Source organism: Cyanistes caeruleus, chromosome 25, assembly GCF_971803275.1.
Source record: "Cyanistes caeruleus chromosome 25, bCyaCae1.hap1.1, whole genome shotgun sequence".
Taxonomy (NCBI): Eukaryota; Metazoa; Chordata; class Aves; order Passeriformes; family Paridae; genus Cyanistes; species Cyanistes caeruleus.
This window is the reverse complement of record NC_141725.1, coordinates 1,682,899-1,703,488: the sequence shown is the minus strand read 5'-3', so window position 1 is coordinate 1,703,488 and position 20,590 is coordinate 1,682,899. Positions and strand designations below refer to the sequence as shown.

At 48.9% G+C, this 20,590-nt stretch overlaps 1 protein-coding gene across 6 annotated transcripts; it reads left to right on the top strand.

Annotated features, from left to right (window-relative positions):
* Positions 1-1,391: 1,391 nt before the first annotated feature.
* Positions 1,392-17,705, top strand: MBD3 (methyl-CpG binding domain protein 3). Of its 6 annotated transcripts, none has more exons than XM_086862412.1 (8): positions 1,392-1,486; positions 5,767-5,823; positions 7,775-7,934; positions 10,016-10,153; positions 12,200-12,290; positions 13,199-13,376; positions 14,495-14,692; positions 15,842-17,705. In XM_086862412.1, the coding sequence occupies exons 1-7, from the start codon at positions 1,431-1,433 to the stop codon at positions 14,685-14,687; spliced, it is 873 nt and encodes a 290-aa protein (XP_086718538.1). In that variant the 5' UTR covers positions 1,392-1,430; the 3' UTR covers positions 14,688-14,692; positions 15,842-17,705. The 6 variants fall into 6 exon arrangements, with proteins under 6 accessions (XP_086718538.1, XP_086718536.1, XP_086718542.1 ...); XM_086862410.1 differs by having other exon boundaries at positions 1,418-1,486; positions 5,746-5,823; XM_086862416.1 differs by lacking the exon at positions 1,392-1,486 and adding an exon at positions 1,703-1,886.
* The last annotated feature ends 2,885 nt before the right edge of the window (positions 17,706-20,590 follow it).

Sequence of the window (20,590 nt, the reverse complement as noted above, 5' to 3'; positions counted from 1 at the left end):
TGAGTGAGTCCTGACTTGAAACAAAGGGTAATCACCAGTACCTCACCATGTGATGTTTAACCATGGTCAGTCCTGGTTCCTGCCCTGGGATGGGGCAGCCCTGGATGCAGGGACAGACTGGGAATGAGAGGCTGGAGAGCAGCGCCCTGGCAAGGGACCTGGGGGTCCTGGTTGGTGGCGAGTTGGATCTGAGTCACCAGTGAGTCCTGGCAGCCCAAAGGGCCACCAGGCCCAGGGAGGGATTGTCCCGCTCTGCTCTGCACTGGGGCAGCCTCACCTCCAGTGCTGGGGGCACTTGGGGCACCACAAGATCAGGAGGATCCAAAGGTGTTGGAGAGTGTCCAGAGGAGGGACACGGAGCTGGGGAAGGCTCTGAGGAGCAGCTGAGGGCACTTGGCTCGTTCAGCTGGAGCAGAGGAGACTGAGGGGAGGCTCCTCGGGGGCTGCAGCTCCTCCCGAGGGGAGGCGGAGGGGCAGGGGCTGAGCTCTGCTCTGGGACAGGAGCCCAGGAAGGGCTGGAGCTGTGCCAGGCCTTGGGATGGATCTCAGGGCAAGGTTCTTCCCCCCGAGGCTGCTGGCACTGCCCAGGCTCCCCAGGGAATGGGCCCGGCCCCAAGGCTGCCAGAGCTCCAGGAGCGTTTGGACAGCGCTCTCAGGGATGCTCAGGGTGGGCTTGGTGGGGGGTCTGGGCAGGGCCAGGGGCTGGATCAATGATCCCTGAGGGTCCTTTCCAACTCAGGATATTCCAAGATTCTAAGTTCTGCCAGCTGAGGACTGGAAGAAGCACTGGCTATTGACACAAAGAGTTTGATGTCAGACCAGAGCGGTGGCTGGAGAGAGTGGACACACTCCTATGGACCCTCCTGCTGTAGTGTCTGACACTGATCCCTTCCAACTGCTGCTCCAAGCAGCATTCTTAACAAAAATCTAATACATCATGCATTAAAGGAAATCTGGTTCCTCTGACTTGCTTTGGGAAGGAGGCTGCCTTGTGCTGTTTCCCAGCATGTGGATACTGGAATGGAGAGGAACACGAGCTGCCGGAATTCAGGGGTTGGATGGTACCTCATCCCCAAAGCTGGGGCTCCCAGTGGATGTTCCTTGGCAGCGGGAGGCAGATGCCTCTCCTGGCGGTACCACAGGAGGGAATTTGCCACTGCAGCTGCAGTAGGTGTTGGTTTACACGCTTTCCTGAAAAACTTTTCATTGCTTTGTCCTCACTCCAGCTCCTCATGTGCAGATTTCCCCTTTTTTTTTTGTTGGGGTTTTCTTTAAGCGTTTTTTCGTTGTTGTTGGTACGCTGCTGCTGCACGGAACGATCCCCGCGAGCCCCCCGGGGGCAGCCCCATCTCCCCGGGGGTCCGGGCGGCTCCGGGGCGGGGCCGGGGGTCGCGGGGCCGCCAGTGCGGCCGGGGCGGCCGCGGGGGAAGATGCCCAAAGCGGCGCTGCCGGGACACCGGGGGGGCCAGCGGCGCTCGGCGCTGGGGTAAGGCCGGGACCGTGGGGGTTCGGCGGGGGGAGCGGCGCTGGGACAGGGGAGCTCCCACGTGGGGGCGGCGGGGGGAGGGACTATATGCGGGCGGAGGGATCCGGGCGCGGCGGGCGGTGGGAGGCGGCCGGGTGGGTGGAAGGGGCGGGCGGAGGGAGCGGCGCTCACCGGAGGGCGGGAGCGGGGCCAGGGCCCGGCGGCGCCCGCGGGAACGGGAACGGGACCGGGACCGGGAAAGGAACGGGACGAGCCGGGGCCGCGGCGCCGCCTCCCGGGGGCAGCGGGAGCGCGGAGGAGCCGGCGGCGGGAGCAGAGCGCGGCGGCCGGGAAGAGGTGGCGGGAGCCGGCCGGAGCCAGGCGGGAGCGGGCCGGGAGGAGCCGCCATGGAGCGGAAGAGGTGGGAGCGCTCGGCGGGGCCGCCCCGGGCGCGGGGGGGCCGCGGGAGGCCGGGCCGGGGCTGCAGCCACAGGTGGAGGGGAAGGGAGCGGGGACCTGGCCCGGGGCAGCCGCGGGGGGGTCGGGGATGCTCGGCCCCCCCTCAGGGATGGGGGAGCGCCGTGAGGAGCCCCCGCGTCCCCTCAGAGCGGCTCGTGCCCTGCGAACGGGGGTTCTTTATTCTCAGATGAGCAGCAGGGGTGTTGTTTCTCCTTTCTCGGGGCTCGCTCTGCTGCTTTTTGGGTGTACTTAGGAATTCTGGGGAGGGAGCGCCGGCTGCTCGCGGTGGTGGCCCCGGGGCGGGCTCGGGATGCGCCTTCCCGGGAGTGTGGCTGTGGGGGGAGCGCATGGCCCGGGAGCTGGAGGGTTTCTATTTATAGCCCTGCATGGCTCATATGGCTGTAGGTGGCCATATGGATCCTCCCCGCACCCACGAGGCACCCGCGGGCTGAGGTGTGAAACTCGGGTCCAGCGGGAGCTGGGAACGCAGCAGGAGCTGGCCCTGTGTCCTCACCTGGCCCTGCTCGTCGGCAAAATCCACACCATCAACTTGTGCATCTGTCACAGAATCCTCCCAGGATGGTTTGGGCTGGGAGGGACTTAAAGCCCATCTCATTCCACCCCCTGTTCCCAGCCCCGTCCAACCTGGCCTTGAACACTTCCAGGGATTGGGCAGCCACAGCTTTAGCTTCAGGTTTCATTTTTAGACTCAGATTATGGTTGTGAGAAAAGGATGAGTGAACCAGAAGGTGCCATCCTCGAGAGCGTGAAGCCGATTCTGTTGCTGCAGCTCAGAGGCTGAGGGCACGATGAGACCACCAGCAGCAGCTGAAAGCTTCAAAGATCCTGCTTTTCCCAGAACTTGTTTGTTAAGTTACAGTGTCAGAGCTGAACTTTAATAAAAAGGGGGAGAGAGGATAAGTAGCATGTTTTTATTCCCAAATTATTATGGGTTTTCCCTTTGTATCAATTTGGATTGAGATCAAAGGTAGAATAGAGCTTTGTTGCGCTAATTTTTGGTTTCTGTTGCATTTTGCATTACCTCAGAGTGGCAAATACAGGTGTGGCAGTTCGGTAATACCTGTGCGAGTTCTGCCTGTTGTTTGCCGGGTGATTGTTCTGTCCAGCTCCTGGGGATGTACAGATGCAGGGAGGGTTTGTGGAAATCCCCCTGGGAGATGTGTGTGTGAGCCGGTCTCTGGCTGGAAATTACTTTTACCTCGAGGTGTGAGTACCTGGGCAGGTTTTTAAAGCTAGTCTCGAACCTCATCCTTAGGAGGGTTTCTGGCTGATACAGTGGGACTTGTGGGCTGGATTTGGAGTGAGCAGGAAAAGTTCAGGGATGGAGGGTTTAAGGAATAAAATTGTGTCTGGGATTTTGTCAAAGTGGCAGACACTTTTGTCTTTGAGAGAGTTTTGGCTTTTTTCAAACTCAGGGTTCTCACATGGGGGAAGGAGAATTTAGTGCTGCTTTGTGGGGCTTTTTTCTTCAGAGTGTTTTTCTCCTGAAGGTTTGATGACCAAGTGTCAGCAATCTGGGATCGCTGCTTGTCTCTGCCTCAGGTTGTTGACATCACTGTGCTGGGAAACTTCACACTCTTGTGTGAAACTTCTTTTGTTGAGAATTCCCTACCTTTGCAGCACAAATGTAAGAAGTTGGAAGGGAATGTTTTTAACACTCCTCCATGGGTATTTTGATCAGTACATTCTCTTCCAAAAAAAAATTGTGGAGCAGAATGCTTTTACTGAGTCTGTGCTTTGCTCTTCCTCTGTTGCTCTGGTTTGCCTGCAGGGAAGCTCATGATTTCTCTCATGAGAAGGAAATGGCCTCAAGTTGCACCAGGGGACATTTAGGTTGAGTATTAGGGAGATTTTTTTAATGGAAAGGGTTGTAAAGAATAGAACAGGCTGCCCAGGGCAGTGGTGGTGTCATCATCACTGGAAATGTTCAAGAACATATGGATGTGGCACTTGGGGACATGGTTTAGTGGTGAACATGGTGGTGATGCTGGGGTGACGGTTGCATCTGATGATCTTAAAGGTCTTTTCCATCCTTAACAATTCCATGATTCCATGATGCCTGAGTTGAGCCCTATGAAATCATTTGGTTGTATTTGTGTTTGTCCCACCATTGTTATGGAGCTGCCCCTTGGGCTCTTCTATAGGGATGTCATGCTTCTGGAAATTTAGGAGATTTGGGTGTCTCCGAGTGCTTTGGGGTTTGGGGATTTTTGGGGGGTTTAATTTTGGTATGATTGGAGTCCAACTTGCTGAACGAAGACACCCCCACCCCCCTACCCCCCGGCCCACTGCCCCCCAGGCAGGGAGCATCATCCCTTGGGAGCATCATCCCTTGGGAGCATCATCCCTTCCAGGTGCTTGGGCCAGGTGGGGTCCCCGAGGCTGCTCTGTTCGGAGCTGTGGGATGGGGCTGTGGATGTTTCAGGCTGTGGGGTGGACTGTGGCAGCTGGAGGTGTCGCCCACCTGGTCTGGTTGGTTTTTATGGCTGTGCCAGCCCATCCCAGCATAACCCAGCTGTAGAGTGGGACCCCGAGGCAGGGCTGGGTGTGGAATCTGCATCAGGGATAACGTGAGGATGCTGTGAGAGAGACACGGTCAGTGGTGGGTTTTGGGGTGTCCTGGGTCCCTGCGAGCCCCGTCGAGAGGTCCTGCAGCCCTCCAGGAGCCCCTGGTGCTGGGATTTGCCTGGAGCAGAGCTGGGGAGAGAAGTGAGGGAGGGAGCACGATGGAAATCAAGAAGTAGAATCATTTTGTGTTCTTTGCTCCATCCAGCGAGGGAACGAGGCTCTGAGCGTGAGTCTGCTTTCAGTGACCCGCTTTCCCTGGGTTATTCCTGCCTCCATTTCTTCCAGAGGCAGGCGGTGGCTGGGTTTGCTCAAGGTTTTTTTTTTGTCTTTTGTCCCTTGCTTCCCAAGTTGTGCAGATCTTGTGCAGGCTAAATGGGAGAGCGGAGGGGAGGAGACTGTGATGAGGGAGGAGGGGAGAGGGCCTGGGCAGCCGCTCTCTCCTTAAGGATATAAGGCAGGAAACAAAGGGTGAGCTGCACATGGAGAGCAGGGGCACCTGGCAGGCCTGGCCCTTCTATAGACTGCCCTGAACGCGGCTTAATCCACACGGAAAAGTCTGGGAATGAGAGCTGGGGGTGCCTCGGGGTGGGTCCCAGCAGCCAGGTCTGTTTTGTTCGCAGGAGCCAGGCAGCCCAAGTGAATAAAGCCCTGGAGCTGGTGATGGATGAGCATGGAAAATCCTTTGCAACTTGTAAACTCCTTTGCAGCTTGGCCGTGTCCTTGCCTTTCACACACGGGGAACTGTGACCGAGCCTAATTGAGGAGCCCAGGATCAATCCGGGCTCTCAGCGTTGCTCCCTGGGGGGATGTTATAGAGCAGAGGTTGGGGTTTGCAGCTTTATACAAAAATGTCTCATTTCTGGGCCTCTTTAAAATCCTTGCACAAAGCCAGGAGTGCAAGAGCAGCGGAAGGAGGTAAATTCAGTATTTTGTGACATTTAAAGGGCACTTTAACAGGGCTCAGAGTTCTGTGGTGTTAGGGGAGTTTCTGTGTGTCCTGGTGTGCAGCAGGAATCGAGTTTTGGGTTCCTCTGACCCCCCCCAGGTGTGTGTAGGTGCCCCAATGTCCTGCATGCTCCTGCCAGAGGGTCCCCAGGAGCTCCAGGGCACCCCACCCCTTCCTTTCTCAGTTCACTGTCACCTTTTGGTCACAGCTTTGCTCCCTGGTCTGCTGTTGTCCCAGAGAGCCTGGGGATGATCCTGCCTTTTGCAAGACCTAATCAGAATAAAAGTTTTTCTTCTGAACATTTCAGTGCTTTTCCTTTGGGCCAAGCTTCCCCAGGAAGAGACAGGACTCTCAGTCATTTCAGGTGGGTTTTTTGAGACACTGAGCAGCTTTTCAGTTCTTCCTTACAAAATGACCACAGCATATACTAAACACACAGAGATGAAGGGCTCTGTTCACTTAAAATCCTGTCTTTGAGGCTGTTCTGGAAGTTACTCTGCACTTTAATGCATTATTTTTAAACCTGCTAAGACACTAAATCCTAAATTGGAGCAGCAGATCTTGGAAGAGGAAGCAGTGCCGTGTTCTTAATGTAGCAAGAGTTTCTCTTCCTGGCTTCACTGGCAGCAACAGCTCTGCCCTAAAGCTGCTGGAGTTGGTTATTCCTCTCTCTGGATTGAGACAAATAACTCCCTTTATAGTTTTAAAAATGGACTCACAAATTTGAGGCTGGACACAGGCTCTGTTCCTGGCTTCTTGGTCCTACTCTGTGTTGCTTCCTGACCCAAGTGCTGGTCCAGCTGAGGAATAACCAGTGAGGGAGTGTTTCCTCCTCCTCTCCCTGCCATCTAAAGACAGATTATTTTCCTCAGCTGGTTCATTTGCATGAACACTGGGCTGTGTGAGCAGTGGTGGTGGCAGGGAGGAGATCCAGGCAGGATAAGCAGCTTGGGAGCAGTTGGAGCCAGGAGCTTCCTAAGCAGATGCTGTGTGGGATCACCACAACCTTTCAGTCTTAAGTCCTTCAAGAGACTTTTTCTAATTTCAGTGTTAGTGTAATTTATTTATATTAAATTTCTCTCACTTTTTGGAGAGCTTTTAGTATTTCAGTACTTTCTGGGTTTGTTTTTTAATCTATTTTCTTTTTTTTCATGCATAGTCTGACTTAGCCTAATTGTTCTGTCACTGTTCTATACCAGAAATTCTTTGCTTATGCTGGTTTTCCCCTAATAAAGCTTTAGGGCAGCAGACAATATGTGAAAATAGACTTTTCCTCTTGTTTTCTTTTGTTCTCACCAGTGTGAGGTAAGGTGCTAACTGGCATTTTTGGTCTTAAAATGCTTTCCAACCCATTAACCTGTGATAGTGGGATGGATATACAGGGAATGAGCTTCTCCTGGATGTGAAGTAGGATTGAATATGCAAGTTGGAATGTGGAGAAAACCAGAAGTGAGAGTAATTGAGGGAATAAAGAGGTGGTGCTATGATGCTCAAGGAGAAGGTGCTTATTGTCTTTGCAGTCCTACACTGCAGCCATAGCACACTGGCTTATTTTTATTTATGAATAAAAAAGTGGTTTATGATATTGGATTATTTTAAAAAAACAACAAAAACCAAAACACAAAAATCTCAAAGAAAACATCCATAAAGATTTGGAATAGTTTGTGCCTGCTCTCCAGGTTGAGTCTTTGTGGAAATCCAGGTGTTACAGAAGAATCTCTCTTCCCTGTTGCCATTAATGGAAAGTTTTACAAGGTTTTGACATTGAACTTTGCATCACTTTGGGATTCTTTGCTTTGCAGCTTGTCAGTAGTTAACTTCTGATTTTCTCCTTTTCTGAAGTCTTCAAGGTACTACAGAAGACATAGAATCAAACCTGACTGTGCTGTTCAAGGGGCAGGGAGAGGAGACAAGGTGCATTTGTGGTGCTAATCAAATGCAACAGTCCTGGGAGAAGAAATTATACTTGAAAATGGGTATTTACTATGAGAGACAACTGAATGAAAAATGCATCTGTGCTGAGATCTCTCTTGATGGCTTTGTGTGCATTATGCTACATTTGTTTACTTGATCTGAATCTTCCTCTTGACATATAAAAACATTTTAACTTAATTTGTTTGTTCCACACAAGAAAGAGTCAATATGAAAGGAAAACCACACATTTTAGAGTCGAATGTGAGCTTCATTCTTGAAAGGCCAGCATGTGTTTTTCAGAAAGGAAATCCAAATTACCTCTCCTGAGTTGTAGAGACACCATTGTGGAAGTTCTGAGGGTTTAAGTTTCCCTCCTTGTGTCTCTGGTGTGTTTTCTGCAGCCCCAGTGGGAAGAAGTTCCGGAGCAAGCCGCAGCTGGCGCGTTACCTGGGCAGCTCCATGGACCTGGGCACCTTTGACTTCCGCACGGGGAAAATGCTGATGAACAAAATGAACAAGAACAGGCAGAGGATGCGCTACGACTGCTCCAACCAAGCCAAAGTAAGACTGAGTGGCACTGGTGCTTGTCTTCTCTGCTGTGGAAGTGCCAGAGCAGCGTCTGGGAGGGAGGGAAAATGCAGCATTTCATAACTGAAGTGTGAACTTGGAGTTGTGTCAGAACATCTCTGTTGGTGGGGGAGGGACAAATGCTGCTCCCAGGGGGTTGGTGCCATGGAGGAGAGTTGTGTCACTGCTCAGTTGTCTGTGGAGGAGGGCAGGGAAGAGGCTGTTACCTTCCTCAGTTCCCAACACAAGAAAGGCATTGACCTGTGGGAATGAGTGCAGAGGAGCCTCTGTGCCGTGGATTCCAGCTGGGAGAGCTGGGGGTGCTCACCTGGAGAAGAGAAGGCTCCAGGGAGAGCTCAGAGCCCCTTGCAGGGCCTAAAGGGGCTCCAGGAGAGCTGGAGAGGGACTGGGGACAAGGCCTGCAGGGACAGGACACAGGGAATGGCTCCCAGTGCCAGAGGGCAGGGCTGGATGGGATATTGGGAAGGAATTGTTGGCTGGGAGGGTGGGCAGGCCCTGGCACAGGGTGCCCAGAGCAGCTGTGGCTGCCCCTGGATCCCTGGCAGTGTCCAAGGCCAGGCTGGACGGGGCTTGGAGCAGCCTGGGATGGTGGAAAGGGTCCATTGACAGGGTGTGGCACTGGTAGGGTCCCTTCCAATCGTAACCATTCCATGATTCTGTCATCTCCCTCCCTGGAGTGTGAGCTCACCTCCTCCAGCACAATCTGCTCCAGAGCCCCACATCTCCTGGAGCTGTGCAGCAGCTCTGCCCTTGCCTTTGGTTCAAGAGGAGAGGAAGGATTTGGGTCCACAGGGATGAGGAGATGCTGCAGCTCCTGCCAGTGAATCACTGGAGCTCTCTCAGGCTGTGCTGGTGACCCAGCTTTGGCATTGATAGAAGGGGAGGTGGAATTTGGGGCAAAAAGCAGGATAGGGAAGAGAACTGTGAGGCCTGTCTGTAGAACAAAATAAAAGATTCTCTAGTTGGTAATTCAGATTGTTGAGGTGTCAGGATGGCAGTGACAGGCTCCCTGTCAGGTTTGATTGTCCCAAGTCAATCCTAAGGATCTTCATCAGATGCTGAAATCTTTCCCAGAACCCCAAAACTGCTGTGTGTGCACCTAAACACTGAATGTGGAAAAGGCACAATGCTTATTTTTCAAATACATCAGCCACCCAAATATCATCATCACGAGTGTGCTGGGAACATTTCTTGCAGTCCTGGGTGCTGCAGTGATATTTTGAGATTTGCCTTGAGGCAGAGACCAGCAGCTCACACACCTCTCAGGCTAAAAATTCTGCCCAAAACTCTCAATAAGTGTACAAATGTTATCACTGGCTTATGAATGGATTAGCACCCAGATGGTTCAGAATTATATTTGTCCTGAATGCATCTTTTCTACATCTCATGAATAAATCTGTGAAGCAGACACAGTGTTTGCATCCCTGAGAACAAAGCGTGTCCTACAGGCATTCCAAGGGTTGTATGTTAGATTTTGGGGATGAGGAACAGTCTTCCTATGCTTCCCCTAACAGAAAATGCACTCATTTAGTGCAAAATTGATTATGAGCTTCATTTAAAAGCTGAGCTTAGTTCAGAACCAAAGGTAAAAAGAGGGATTCGACTTCCAGCTGTGTTGGTTTGTTTATTGGTCACAACTGGATTTGGAAGGAATGGTTTGGAGTGGTTTCTGCATTCAAAAACCAGCCTCTAAATCCCTGTTTGTAATTTTTTATGTATTACAAATATTGTGTTGTAATCCTCTCTTTTAGTGATTGCACGTGGTTTATTCAGATTCCTAAAGTCATTAAAAATGGGAGTAAAATTGATGTGTGTGAACTAACATGGGAGGAGGCTGCTATGTTAAACAGAATGAGTGGAAAACTTTGATAGGTCTAAGGCAAGATTTGAATTTAGTTATGTATTTTTAGCAGCCTAACTTGTATAACTTGAGATTAGACAAGATTTCAAGCCCAGGAACTGTTCCCTGACACACTTCTTTGTGGCTGTAGTAGCATTTTAGCAAATTGAAACTGTTTTGGTGGTTTTTTTCCTTTTCTTTTTGTTTGAAACAGGGCAAGCCTGATTTGAACACAGCCCTGCCCGTGAGACAGACAGCCTCTATCTTCAAACAGCCCGTCACAAAGATCACAAACCACCCCAGCAACAAGGTGAAGAGTGACCCCCAGAAAGCTGTGGACCAGCCCAGGCAGGTAAGGCTGAGAAACTCCTGGATTTGCTACTGGGAGGATCCCAAGATAATCCGCTTTAATTTTGTGATGCTGAACAATTATTCCCTGGCAATTCCTGATCTCTGACACTTCAGAATTCAGTAAAATTTGATCTTTTAGAAGCAGTGGTTTGCAGTGCTCCCAGCTCTTAAAATCAGAACAAATCACATTCCTAATCTCTAGTTATGGACTCTGTGCACTGGGATTTAAAAACTCCAGCCTTTGGTTAGGTCACAATTCTGGTGTAGCTAAACTTGAATTTCCTTAATGCTGAAATTAAGTATTATCTACAAAATTATTCAGACATTGTAACCTTCAGAGGACACTTCGGTTTAGAATCACTGCCCAATGTTGCAAGTGTGTAAGAATTCCATGTTCCATTAAATCCATGTTCCTGCACAGATCACATCCAATGTGGTGTTTGTTGCAGTGCAAGGGACTGTACATTAGTAGGAGTAACCTCTGCCTGTATAAGATCATAAATTCAATTAGAATGTTATTATTAATACAAAATCAAAGTGGTTTTCGTATCATAATGTGTATTTGCAAGCAATAGAACACACCAAAATTAAAGGAAAGGGTGCTCAGGACAAGGCAAGGCCCTGGTGAAATAAGATGCATCAGTTGGAACACTGGAAACCTTTTCTGAAAACTTAAAAAAACATTTTGAAAGCAGTTTTTAAGAATTACATAAACCTAGTTCAACTAGAAGCTGCAGGTGTGAGATAACTTATCTGAAGTGGATGGGGATTTTTGGTGGTTGGGGTGGGTTTTTTTCTGTTTTTTAAGCAGGTTGGCAGGGTCTTACCATGGTTTTCTGCAGAAATAGATCCTGTGTGCTCACAGTGTTGTTGCTATAGTTAAGGCAATACAACAGAATGCTAAAGATAAAATCCTTCTCCCAGTTCTGAGCTGGATTTGTGTTCCTGTTTAAGATATTTTACTGGGCTGCAAGGTATCTTGACTTTTGCTCAGCAGACTCCAGATGTTTCTGCAGAATTTGAAAGCAGTGCAAAGTCCTGTCATGCACTGGCTTAAAAAAATCCCAGAATCCCAGAATTCTTTGGGAGTGGAGGGGATCTTAAAGATGATCCCATTCCACCCTCCTACCATGGGCAGGGACACCTTGCACTATCCCAGGTTGCTCCAAGCCTCATCCAACCTGGTCTTGGACATTTCCAGGGATCCAGGGGCAGCCACAGCTGCTCTGGGTGACAAAAAAAAAAAAAAATCACTTATTTGAAAGTCTAGAGAATATCCAGCCTGTGTTTGGGCTGTGACTGTGCTCATTCCCCTTTTTGGAAATGTCCTGTGGGATCAGTTGCTCTTGGGTTTTGACAGGCAGGAAAAAGGGGTGGGATATGAATGGTCTGTTTGAGGTGAATTCTTGATTTCTCAAAACCTTGATAAAAATGTGGTTTTTGCAAAATAGTTGATTCATTCAGCTATGAACTGCTATCCTCCTGACATCCCTCCTGCACCAGGCACAAAGTTAAAGGTGTATCAAGGTGATGTATTTGACTTTCTACCCCACTGGACATTCAGGTGATTTTAAGCCTGGGGAGAGCCTGTCACTCAAAATCTGGTAAAGGACCAGACATGGGGGACAGGACCAAACTGCTGGACAGGAAGAAAATAATACTTTACCTTGAGTACACTTCTTGCATTCCTTAACTTTCTGTGGGATGTGTAGGAGAGAAATAGGGTGTAAAAAAGGCTGTTTCACATGTGGGCTTGTAGCTGAAAGTCAACAAGCCTGGCATTGCTGCTGCAGCTCAGAGCAGTCAAAGTACCAGGCCCTGGAAGAAAAGAGAGTTTTCTAGGGCAGCAAATTGGGAGAAAGGAGTTTTGGGGCTGACTGGCAATAAGGATTGTTCGTGCTGCTGGAGGTGACAGATCCCTTCTGTGGTAAATCCACATTAAACTGGCTCCAGCACTGCTGTTCCCTCTCTGCACAGGAAGCAGGGATTTTGTGGAGTAGTCAGTCCCATTTCTGGTTGTGCCAATAACCACCTGCTTTGACTGCAGCTCTTCTGGGAGAAGAAGTTGAGTGGACTGAATGCCTTTGACATTGCCGAGGAGCTGGTGAAAACAATGGACCTTCCCAAAGGGTTGCAAGGTAATCAGAGGGTGCCCTTCACTCAGGGCTGGCATTTTGGCACCTGGCAGCAGTGAGTGAAGGTGCTGAGGGTGAGCTCCCTGTTCCCAGAGCCTGGCAGGGCTGTGGCCATTCCTGCTGCAGCAGGAGCTGCAGTGCTCTGTCTGGGGGTCCCAGTGCCCTTTGGTCTGAGGAGACACTGAGGCAAAGCTTCTCAGCCTTTTGGGGAATTCATTTTCCAGAAAGAGCAGAGCACCCAAAATGCTCTTTGGGTTTGGGTTGGAAGGGACCTTAAAGCTCATCCCATTCTACCCCCTGCCATGGGCAGGGACACCTTCCACTGTCCCAGGCTGCTCCCAGCCCTGTCCAGCCTGGCCTTGGGCACTGCCAGGGATCCAGGGGCAGCCCCAGCTGCTCTGGGCACCCTGTGCCAGGGCCTGCCCACCCTCCCAGCCAACAATTCCTGCCCAATATCCCATCCAGCCCTGCCCTCTGGCACTGGAAGCCATTCCCTGTGTCCTGTCCCTCTAAGCCCTTGCCCAAAGACCCTTCCCAGCTCTCCTGGAGCCCCTTTAGGCCCTGCAAGGGGCTCTGACGTCTCCTGTGAGCCTCCAGCTCTCTGAGCCTTGTTCTGGTTGAACACCCCCAGCTCTCTGAGCCTTGTTCAAGCAGAATGGAAACATCTTCCCTTCCCAGTTTGGTGGTTTTTACTACCTTTTTGGTGGTAACAGAATGAGGAACTGCTCTAAGTTTAAATACCCTCAGAGAGCTGCACAGGTGCTGTTAGAAGCATTTAGGTCTGAGATTATGTCATGTGAGCTTTCAAACTGACAGCCTGTGCTTTGCCATTAAAATTTAATTCCCATTGTCCTGATTTCCTGCTCCCTGCCTGGGGCAGTGCTGGTTATGGATTTCCCTCCCCCTTGCAGGGGTTGGCCCCGGCTGCACGGACGAGACTCTGCTCTCTGCCATCGCCAGTGCCCTGCACACCAGCACCATGCCCATCACTGGCCAGCTCTCTGCAGCCGTGGAGAAGAACCCTGGGGTCTGGCTGAACACCTCCCAGCCTCTCTGCAAAGCCTTCATGGTGACAGATGAAGATATCAGGTATGAACTGGAAATAGCACTTGGTGTCCTGGAACAAGTTCCTTGTTCCTTGTGCTTTCCTTTTCTTTCTAAATGTCTGATGGAGCACTGTGGCTTGGGAATTAATTTGAATGGCTCTCTAGCAATAGAGTAGACAAAAGTAGTTACATTAAGCTCTGTCATGTGCTTAAAGCCCATTATTTTTTATTTGACCTCATGCTCAGTTACTCTGGAGTTTCAGGCTCATGTTTATTTTTCATGTCAAGTTTCCTTTAATTACAAGTCTGTCCAAGTAGGGGAATCTTGACTGAGGCACCTCTGAGCAGAGATGGGATTGGAGAAATCCTGAACGATGGGATTGGATTCTCTTCACCTTCCCCTGTGTCAGTAAATGAATTAAATAAAATGTGTGGGTTGGTCAAATCCAAGCCATGCCTGCTCTGGTGACAGGAACAGGGATGCAGTTTATTCTGCTATCAGTAATGAAATATTAAATCAGGATTGGTCAAACTCGGCTTTAAGCTTTTGGTGAAGAACTGAATATACCAAAGGCCTGCAGCATGCAATTTGCATTTATTAAGTGTTTAAAGGCAGTCCTTGCTTTGACTGCTAGATAAATCGTTTGGAATTGCAGGATGACTTTTCTGGGCTTGACTGAGACATAAATGACCAAGAAAAACAGTCTGTTTGTAACTTTGATGTCCTGTGGCTGAGCTGAAATAGGATCCCCATGAGCCACTGATTGTTGATCACTTCTTTGCTGTGTCTTTGACTTCTTAGGGTTGGGACTCAAAAGAAAAATGAGCAGAAAGAAATGGCCTGAAACTTATTTTCTCCAGTCTTATTTTTGAAAGTCTGTGCAGGGTAGGCTGACTTGCTAGATATTAGTAGTAGGAGTTGAAAATCGGCATCAGGCTAAGAAAGAAAAAAGTTAGCTGCTAGATTAGCCAAATTTCAGCCAGAAATCAACTCATAATGTAAATATTGGACAAATTTTTAGTGTTTTTCATCTTCATTTACAGTACAATGCCAGGTGGGGCTTTTGGGGAGATTTTATCTCATGTTGGAGGGATTGGAGACTCTTCCCTTGACAGGAGCAGCCTTGGGGGCTGATGTTGGGTGTCCCTTGTGTTGGGCAGGAAGCAGGAGGAGCTGGTACAGCAGGTGAGGAAGAGGCTGGAGGAGGCCCTGATGGCTGACATGCTGGCCCACGTGGAGGAGATCGCCAGGGATGGGGAGCCTCCCTCGGAGAAAGAAGGAGCTGAAGAGGAAGGAGAAGAAGAAGAGGAGGAGGAGGAGCAGGACCATGACCAGGAGATGGAAAATGTATAGTCCAGGTAAGGTGATAGTGCTGTGTCTCATCTTAAACATTGAGGACAGGGAGGTTTTCAGGAGGAATCTTAAATATTGGTGATTCTTTACTTTTTAGCCTGTGCTTTGAAAAGTGTGAGGGCCTTGGGTGAGGAATGGGGGAGGTGGACATGAGACCCCACCTGCAGAGCTGCCCCAGCCCTGGGGAACAACATCAGGAGGACGTGGAGCTGCTGGAGCCAGTCCAGAGGAGGCCACGGAGCTGCTCCAAGGGCTGGAGCCCCTCTGCTCTGGAGCCAGGCTGGGAGAGCTGGGGGTGCTCACCTGGAGAGGAGAAGGCTCCAGGGAGAGCTCAGAGCCCCTTGCAGGGCCTAAAGGGGCTCCAGGAGAGCTGGAGAGGGACTGGGGACAAGGCCTGGAGGGACAGGACACAGGGAATGGCTTCCAGTGCCAGAGGGCAGGGCTGGATGGGATATTGGGAAGGAATTGTTGGCTGGGAGGGTGGGCAGGCCCTGGCACAGGGTGCCCAGAGCAGCTGGGGCTGCCCCTGGGTCCCTGGCAGTGTCCAAGGCCAGGCTGGATGGGGCTGGGGAAGTCTCTGGAGCACCAGGAGTGGCTGAGGGACCTGGGAGGGCTCAGCCTGGAGAAAAGGAGGCTCAGGGTTCAGCCCCAGTTGCCTCAGCCTGTCTCCATAGGAGAGGTTCTCCAGACCTTTGATCAATTTAGTGGCCTCCTCTGGAGCCTCTGAGATAAGAATCAAGAATGTGGTGGGGGAAAAAGGGACTTTTTAGGATGAATAGCAGAAGAGCTCCTTTGGAGAGGGAGTGGGGATTTCAGGTAGGAGGAAGATTGCTCATTATAATCAATCCTCAGGCTTCAAGGATTTCTTAACAAAATCAATCTGCTTGGCCTTTGGGAGATCCCATCTTTTATCTGGGCTCTTTTTTCCCATTTTCCTGTATCACCAACAGTAGCTTTATTTGGATGGTGAATACCTCGAATTCCTTTCTGCTATAGAGGTCTGGCAACAGGCAGGAGCCAGAACAAACTGACTGCTGCAGGTGAAATCCAGGAGATGAAGACATGGATGTGTTATTACAGTGGGATTTCTTCTTTTAAGAAAAGATACAAAAAATTCTTTTTGAGTTACAAGATCTCTTTTTTTCCTCTTTCAGGGAGTTCCAGCTAAGAATTCCCAGTATAAACCCATTCAGCAGGGTCAGCACAACCATTCACAGAGCCAAGAGTGCACCACCAGTCCAGCTGTACCCCAGAGCCTTTGGATGGACTTCAGGAAACGTGGAAGCTGATGGTTCATTCATTGCTGGGGAATTTTGCAGATGGAACTTGACTAAACTCTACTCCCCTTCCTTTTTCTAAAGGGGTAGGGTGATTGGAAATGCAAAAGTGGGAGGGGATAAAGAAATACCATGTGGTGGGAGGGAAAATCCTAGGAACTGAAGTTTCTGTTTCTTTTTTTTGTTTTGGTTTTTTGTTTTGGTTTTTTTTTAATTACTTTTTGTGGTTCAGTACTGGGTGATACATTTTTAAACTTTTCTATCCAAGTACTTTTAATGACCCACAGAAACAACTTCCTCTCTAACCCAAGGGAGGGAGATGCTGTTTCACTCCTTGGCTACTCTGCTGTGGGCTACCTGTTTGTACCAGACTGTAGGGAGGTCATTTCATGTTGTGAATGGTTCATTCCATGTGTGAATTCCAGTCACTGAATTGCCATTTCCTCACAAGACCACATTGGTCTTGGAAGTGTAGTCTCAGAGCTGAGCTGCCAGTGCCTCTCCCACCTGAGCTTGGGTGAGGAGGGGAAGCTGCACTTGAGGACTTGGGCTGCCAGCTCTGGGAATTGGGAGTTTTGGTTATTCCACACCACGGTTTGGATACAGAGCTTTGTGTGTCCAGACATTCTGAACAGAGTCTTGGAGGCAAATATACCCAGCCTGAGGTATATTTTACTTTGGTTTAAGTCCAGTCAGAAGGACTTTGTCAACTGGGGATGGAAGGAGGACTCATTTCTGACTGGTAATGAGGAAAACTTCCTCCTTTTTCTCTTCTGGTGCCAAGAACCTGCCCTCTGTTCCTCAGTGTGGAGGGAAGGGGATCCATTCCAACAGGTGTGGCTTCACACCTGCTTTTGTGTGCAGTAATGTTCTGACCTCTTTAAAAAAAAAAAAAAAAAAAAAAAAAGAAAGAAAGGAAAAAGGTTGATTTTTCTATAATTGATATCTAAAAAAAGGAATTTAAAGCTTTTTATTAAGTATTGAATCTTTCTTATTTGCATGTGCAGTAAAGTGACCAGCATTTTGTGTCGAAAATTGGACTGATGTGAAACCTGCCTTAATGTGTTTATAAGTATTTGGCTTCACCATGGGTACCTTGATTGATTCCTCAGTCTCTTCCAGTACATCTTTGAGCATATTGGGGTAACTTGTGGATAAAAATGGATTTCTCTGGGAAGGGCGACAAGGAGAGGGGAGGAAGATGAGAGCTGATAGCTTGGGGAATGTGTTGACTGGGTTGCAGAAGTTATTTTAGTCTTAGGGTATCTGTTGTATAATCTGTGCATGGACATCTTGGCTGAGAGAACACTGCAAAGTGGTGGGTTAAATATTGTGCCACAGACCAATTGTACAAGTTGTTGGTATCCCAAAACTTGGGGAAGAAAGTAGCTCCCAGAGCCTTTATTGTGTGAGAAAGATTAGCAGGGACAGCCAGGGGCCAGGGAATTGCCTTTGGGAGTAGTGCAGCTTAGTGATCCCTGAAAAATATCCCATGCCTAAGTGATTGATCTTTTCTTAAAGGTTTGAAAACACAAAATTGGTTGATATTGCTCATTTGAGTACTGCAAGGAGACTGAATTGTACTCTGCTGCCACTCTGCCAGGTGCTGCTTTGGGGAGCTTTACCTGGCACTGCAGGCACCAACCATTATTTTCCTTTCTGAACAGTCTGTTACAGTTACTACTCTGTAAATCTGTCCTCTTGTAAGTCATGGTGTTGAATTAAATGTTTCTCACAAAGAGGAGGTTGTTCTGGTCTGCCTCAAGCCCTTACCTGGAGTTTTGTGCTCTGCCCTTTCCACTTCTCCCAGTGGAGATGCTCTGGGGGTTCTGCTGTGGGCTCCACTCTGAGATTTGGATCTTTACATTGGGGGCCTGGCAGAGGGGAGTGTGGAGGGAAACTCATGGAAAACAGTTCATTCTTGTTGCAGAATCCTCTTGTGTGTCCTGACCAAGGGAGAGGCTGCCAGGATGTCCCATCTCTTGGTCAGGTTGGTGACAGAGAGTCACGGAATTGTTAAAGTGGGAAAAGATCTTCTAAGATAATAAAGTCCATCCATCAGCCCAGAGCCACCATATTCACCACTAAAGCATGTCCCCAAGTGCCACATCCATGCTGCTTTTGAACACTCCCAGGGATGATGACTCCACCACTGCCTTGGGCAGCCTGTGCTAGGGCTGGACAGCCCTTTCTGTGGGAAGAAAAAAACTAAAAATCCCTGATATCCAATCTAAACCTCTCCTGGCCCAGCTGGAGTCTATTCTCATATGGCCCTTTGAATCTCAACTCTAGCAGTTCATATCCCACACCAGAAGTGTCCTTGTGACCACAGCAATCTTATTCTGACACTGTCTTTTTGAAATCTTGTTTAAAAGCTGGTGATGTCTTTATCTACTTTTACTTGAAGCTAAACCATACCCTTGAGGTACCCTAACACAGGTCATTGAGATGTTCATACTCAGATTTTGATGCACTGAATATCAGGTTTAAATCTCTGCCAACTTTCTTGTTCTCCCCCCTGCTTTCCCTGTTCAGCTCTCTTTCCCTCAGTTTACAATGTTTGTTCTGTTTTCATTGACACTGAGGAGCTGCTTGTGCAAAGTGCCAAAAAGGGACCAAGAACTCTCACAGCCAAAGAAAGTGAAATAATTTTACCTGCTTACCAATGTAAGGAAATCAAGAGTTCCTGTTCACTGACCATTATGTCTTTTCATGTTGCTGCAATAACAACTGGATTAGTTTGTCTTATCTCAACCCTGGACATGACTGATGGGCATAAAGTGTCTGCCATCATCAAATTTATCCCCAGGGTGGAGAAAGCAGCTTGTTTGAGGTATAACTTGTTAAGCATATGATTAGTAAATAATGTGCTTAAAAGCAATTGAGTGGAACTGGGGCAAAGCTTATATTTCATTCATTAATATTCTCTTCTGCATAGGATGTTGATGGCTACAGTTTTTCCCTCCTCACTTCATTTTACAAAGCTTAAAGATTTAAAGGGAATGTCATTATCCTGCTGTTGGGGAGTGTTATTTTTACTGAATTCTAGCTGGATTAAGTTTTCTGCAAGCCATAGAATGAATTGGAATGGATATTGGTGCAGTCTGGATTTGGCCAGCAGAGCTCTTGGAGGTGGTTCTGCCCAGGAAAAGTTGGCTCAATTCACATCTGAAATTGAACTTGCTGAACTGGCTGTTGGGCAAGGAAAGGGAGGAGTTTTCTTGCTTGTAAACTGAGCACACCAGGAAGAGAAGAGTCAGGGATGACATGGCTGGACTCTAGGAATGCAGGCATGTCAAACCCTGCCTGGGGAGGCTCTGATGTCATGGCTGGGAGTTTGGGTTGGAAGGGACCTCAAAGCTCCTCCAGTGCCACCCCTGCCATGGCAGGGACACCTTCCACCATCCCAGGCTGCTCCAAGCCCCGTCCAGCCTGGCCTTGGGCACTGCCAGGGATCCAGGGGCAGCCCCAGCTGCTCTGGGCACCCTGTGCCAGGGCCTGCCCACCCTCCCAGCCAACAATTCCTTCCCAATATCCCAGCTAAACACTTGTTTCTGCTCTGTGGGATATGAATGAAGCAGAATGCCTGGAAGGACTCCTGAATTACGCTTTTGTCTTGCTTTAAGGAGGGATCATTCTGTCTGGACTGATCATCCTGGTCCTTGGAAAGAGTGTGGGATAATGTGTTTAAAGGGGGAGGAGGCAGGAGAATGCTTAATGGAGAAAAAGGAAGTTTTTTGGTAATAAGTCTCCAATCAGGAAATCCTAGTTATTTGGGATTATGTGCATAAAATCAATCCCCAAGAGTCCAGATGCCTGTGCAAATACTTGGATAATACCATTTCTTCCCTATCACATAAAATGCATATTCCTCGCTGTTGTCACTCTGAACAGGAATTTCAGCATCTGTTGGAATTGCTCCAGACTTTGGGGTCAGTTGAGGATCCCGGTGTTGCCTATTTTACCTTCCTGCATTAATGAAACACAGCCACGGGAAGGTGGTGTCCTAATTCTGCAGCACAGAAAATAATGTCCTCTATGGGCTGTAGTGAGCTAAAAATTTGGATTTGTTCTCAGATTAGCAGGGATCAACTTGAATTAATGAGGGAAAAACCTTTCTCCCCCTCCTCCCCAGGCTGATCCCGTGAGTAGCTGGAGTGTAGGAGAGAACAGCACAGAACAGTGTGTGCTAAATGGTATTTACAGTGACAGAACATTTGGGAGGGTGGGGAGAGAAAAACGTTTTGAACTCCAGAATGACCCACCAAATGCACTTGGAATTATCAGGGCATTGCTTAGCAATCTCAATTAGTATTGCTAATTTCTTATCAATATCCATAACTACTGCTGACTAGCTAATAACACTGACTACTAGTAAGAAATAATACTGAACTCCAATGGGAAGGCTTTGAGTCAATTCATTAAATAAGTCTTGGATTGGATTTTTCTTACCTTGCAGAGTCACACAGCAGAAATTTGAGACTGCACAGAACTGGGCAGTGAGTGAGCTGAGCTGGTTTGTCTTCAGTGGCAAAATTCAGAAATTCTTTGCTGAATAAATCTGGTTTCATTTGCATTTACAAATGACAAGTTTTCTGATACACAGAATCTGAGAATGGTTTGAGT

What these genes read in the sequence shown, in the direction of transcription:
- MBD3 (XM_086862410.1), top strand. Translation starts at nt 1,431, where the DNA reads ATGCCCAAAGCGGCGCTGCCGGGACACCGGGGGGGCCAGCGGCGCTCG. An exon ending in CTGTGGACCAGCCCAGGCAG is followed by an intron (nt 10,154 to 12,199) that starts GTAAGGCTGAGA and finishes CTTTGACTGCAG; the next exon opens with CTCTTCTGGGAGAAGAAGTT. An exon ending in CCTTCCCAAAGGGTTGCAAG is followed by an intron (nt 12,291 to 13,198) that starts GTAATCAGAGGG and finishes TCCCCCTTGCAG; the next exon opens with GGGTTGGCCCCGGCTGCACG.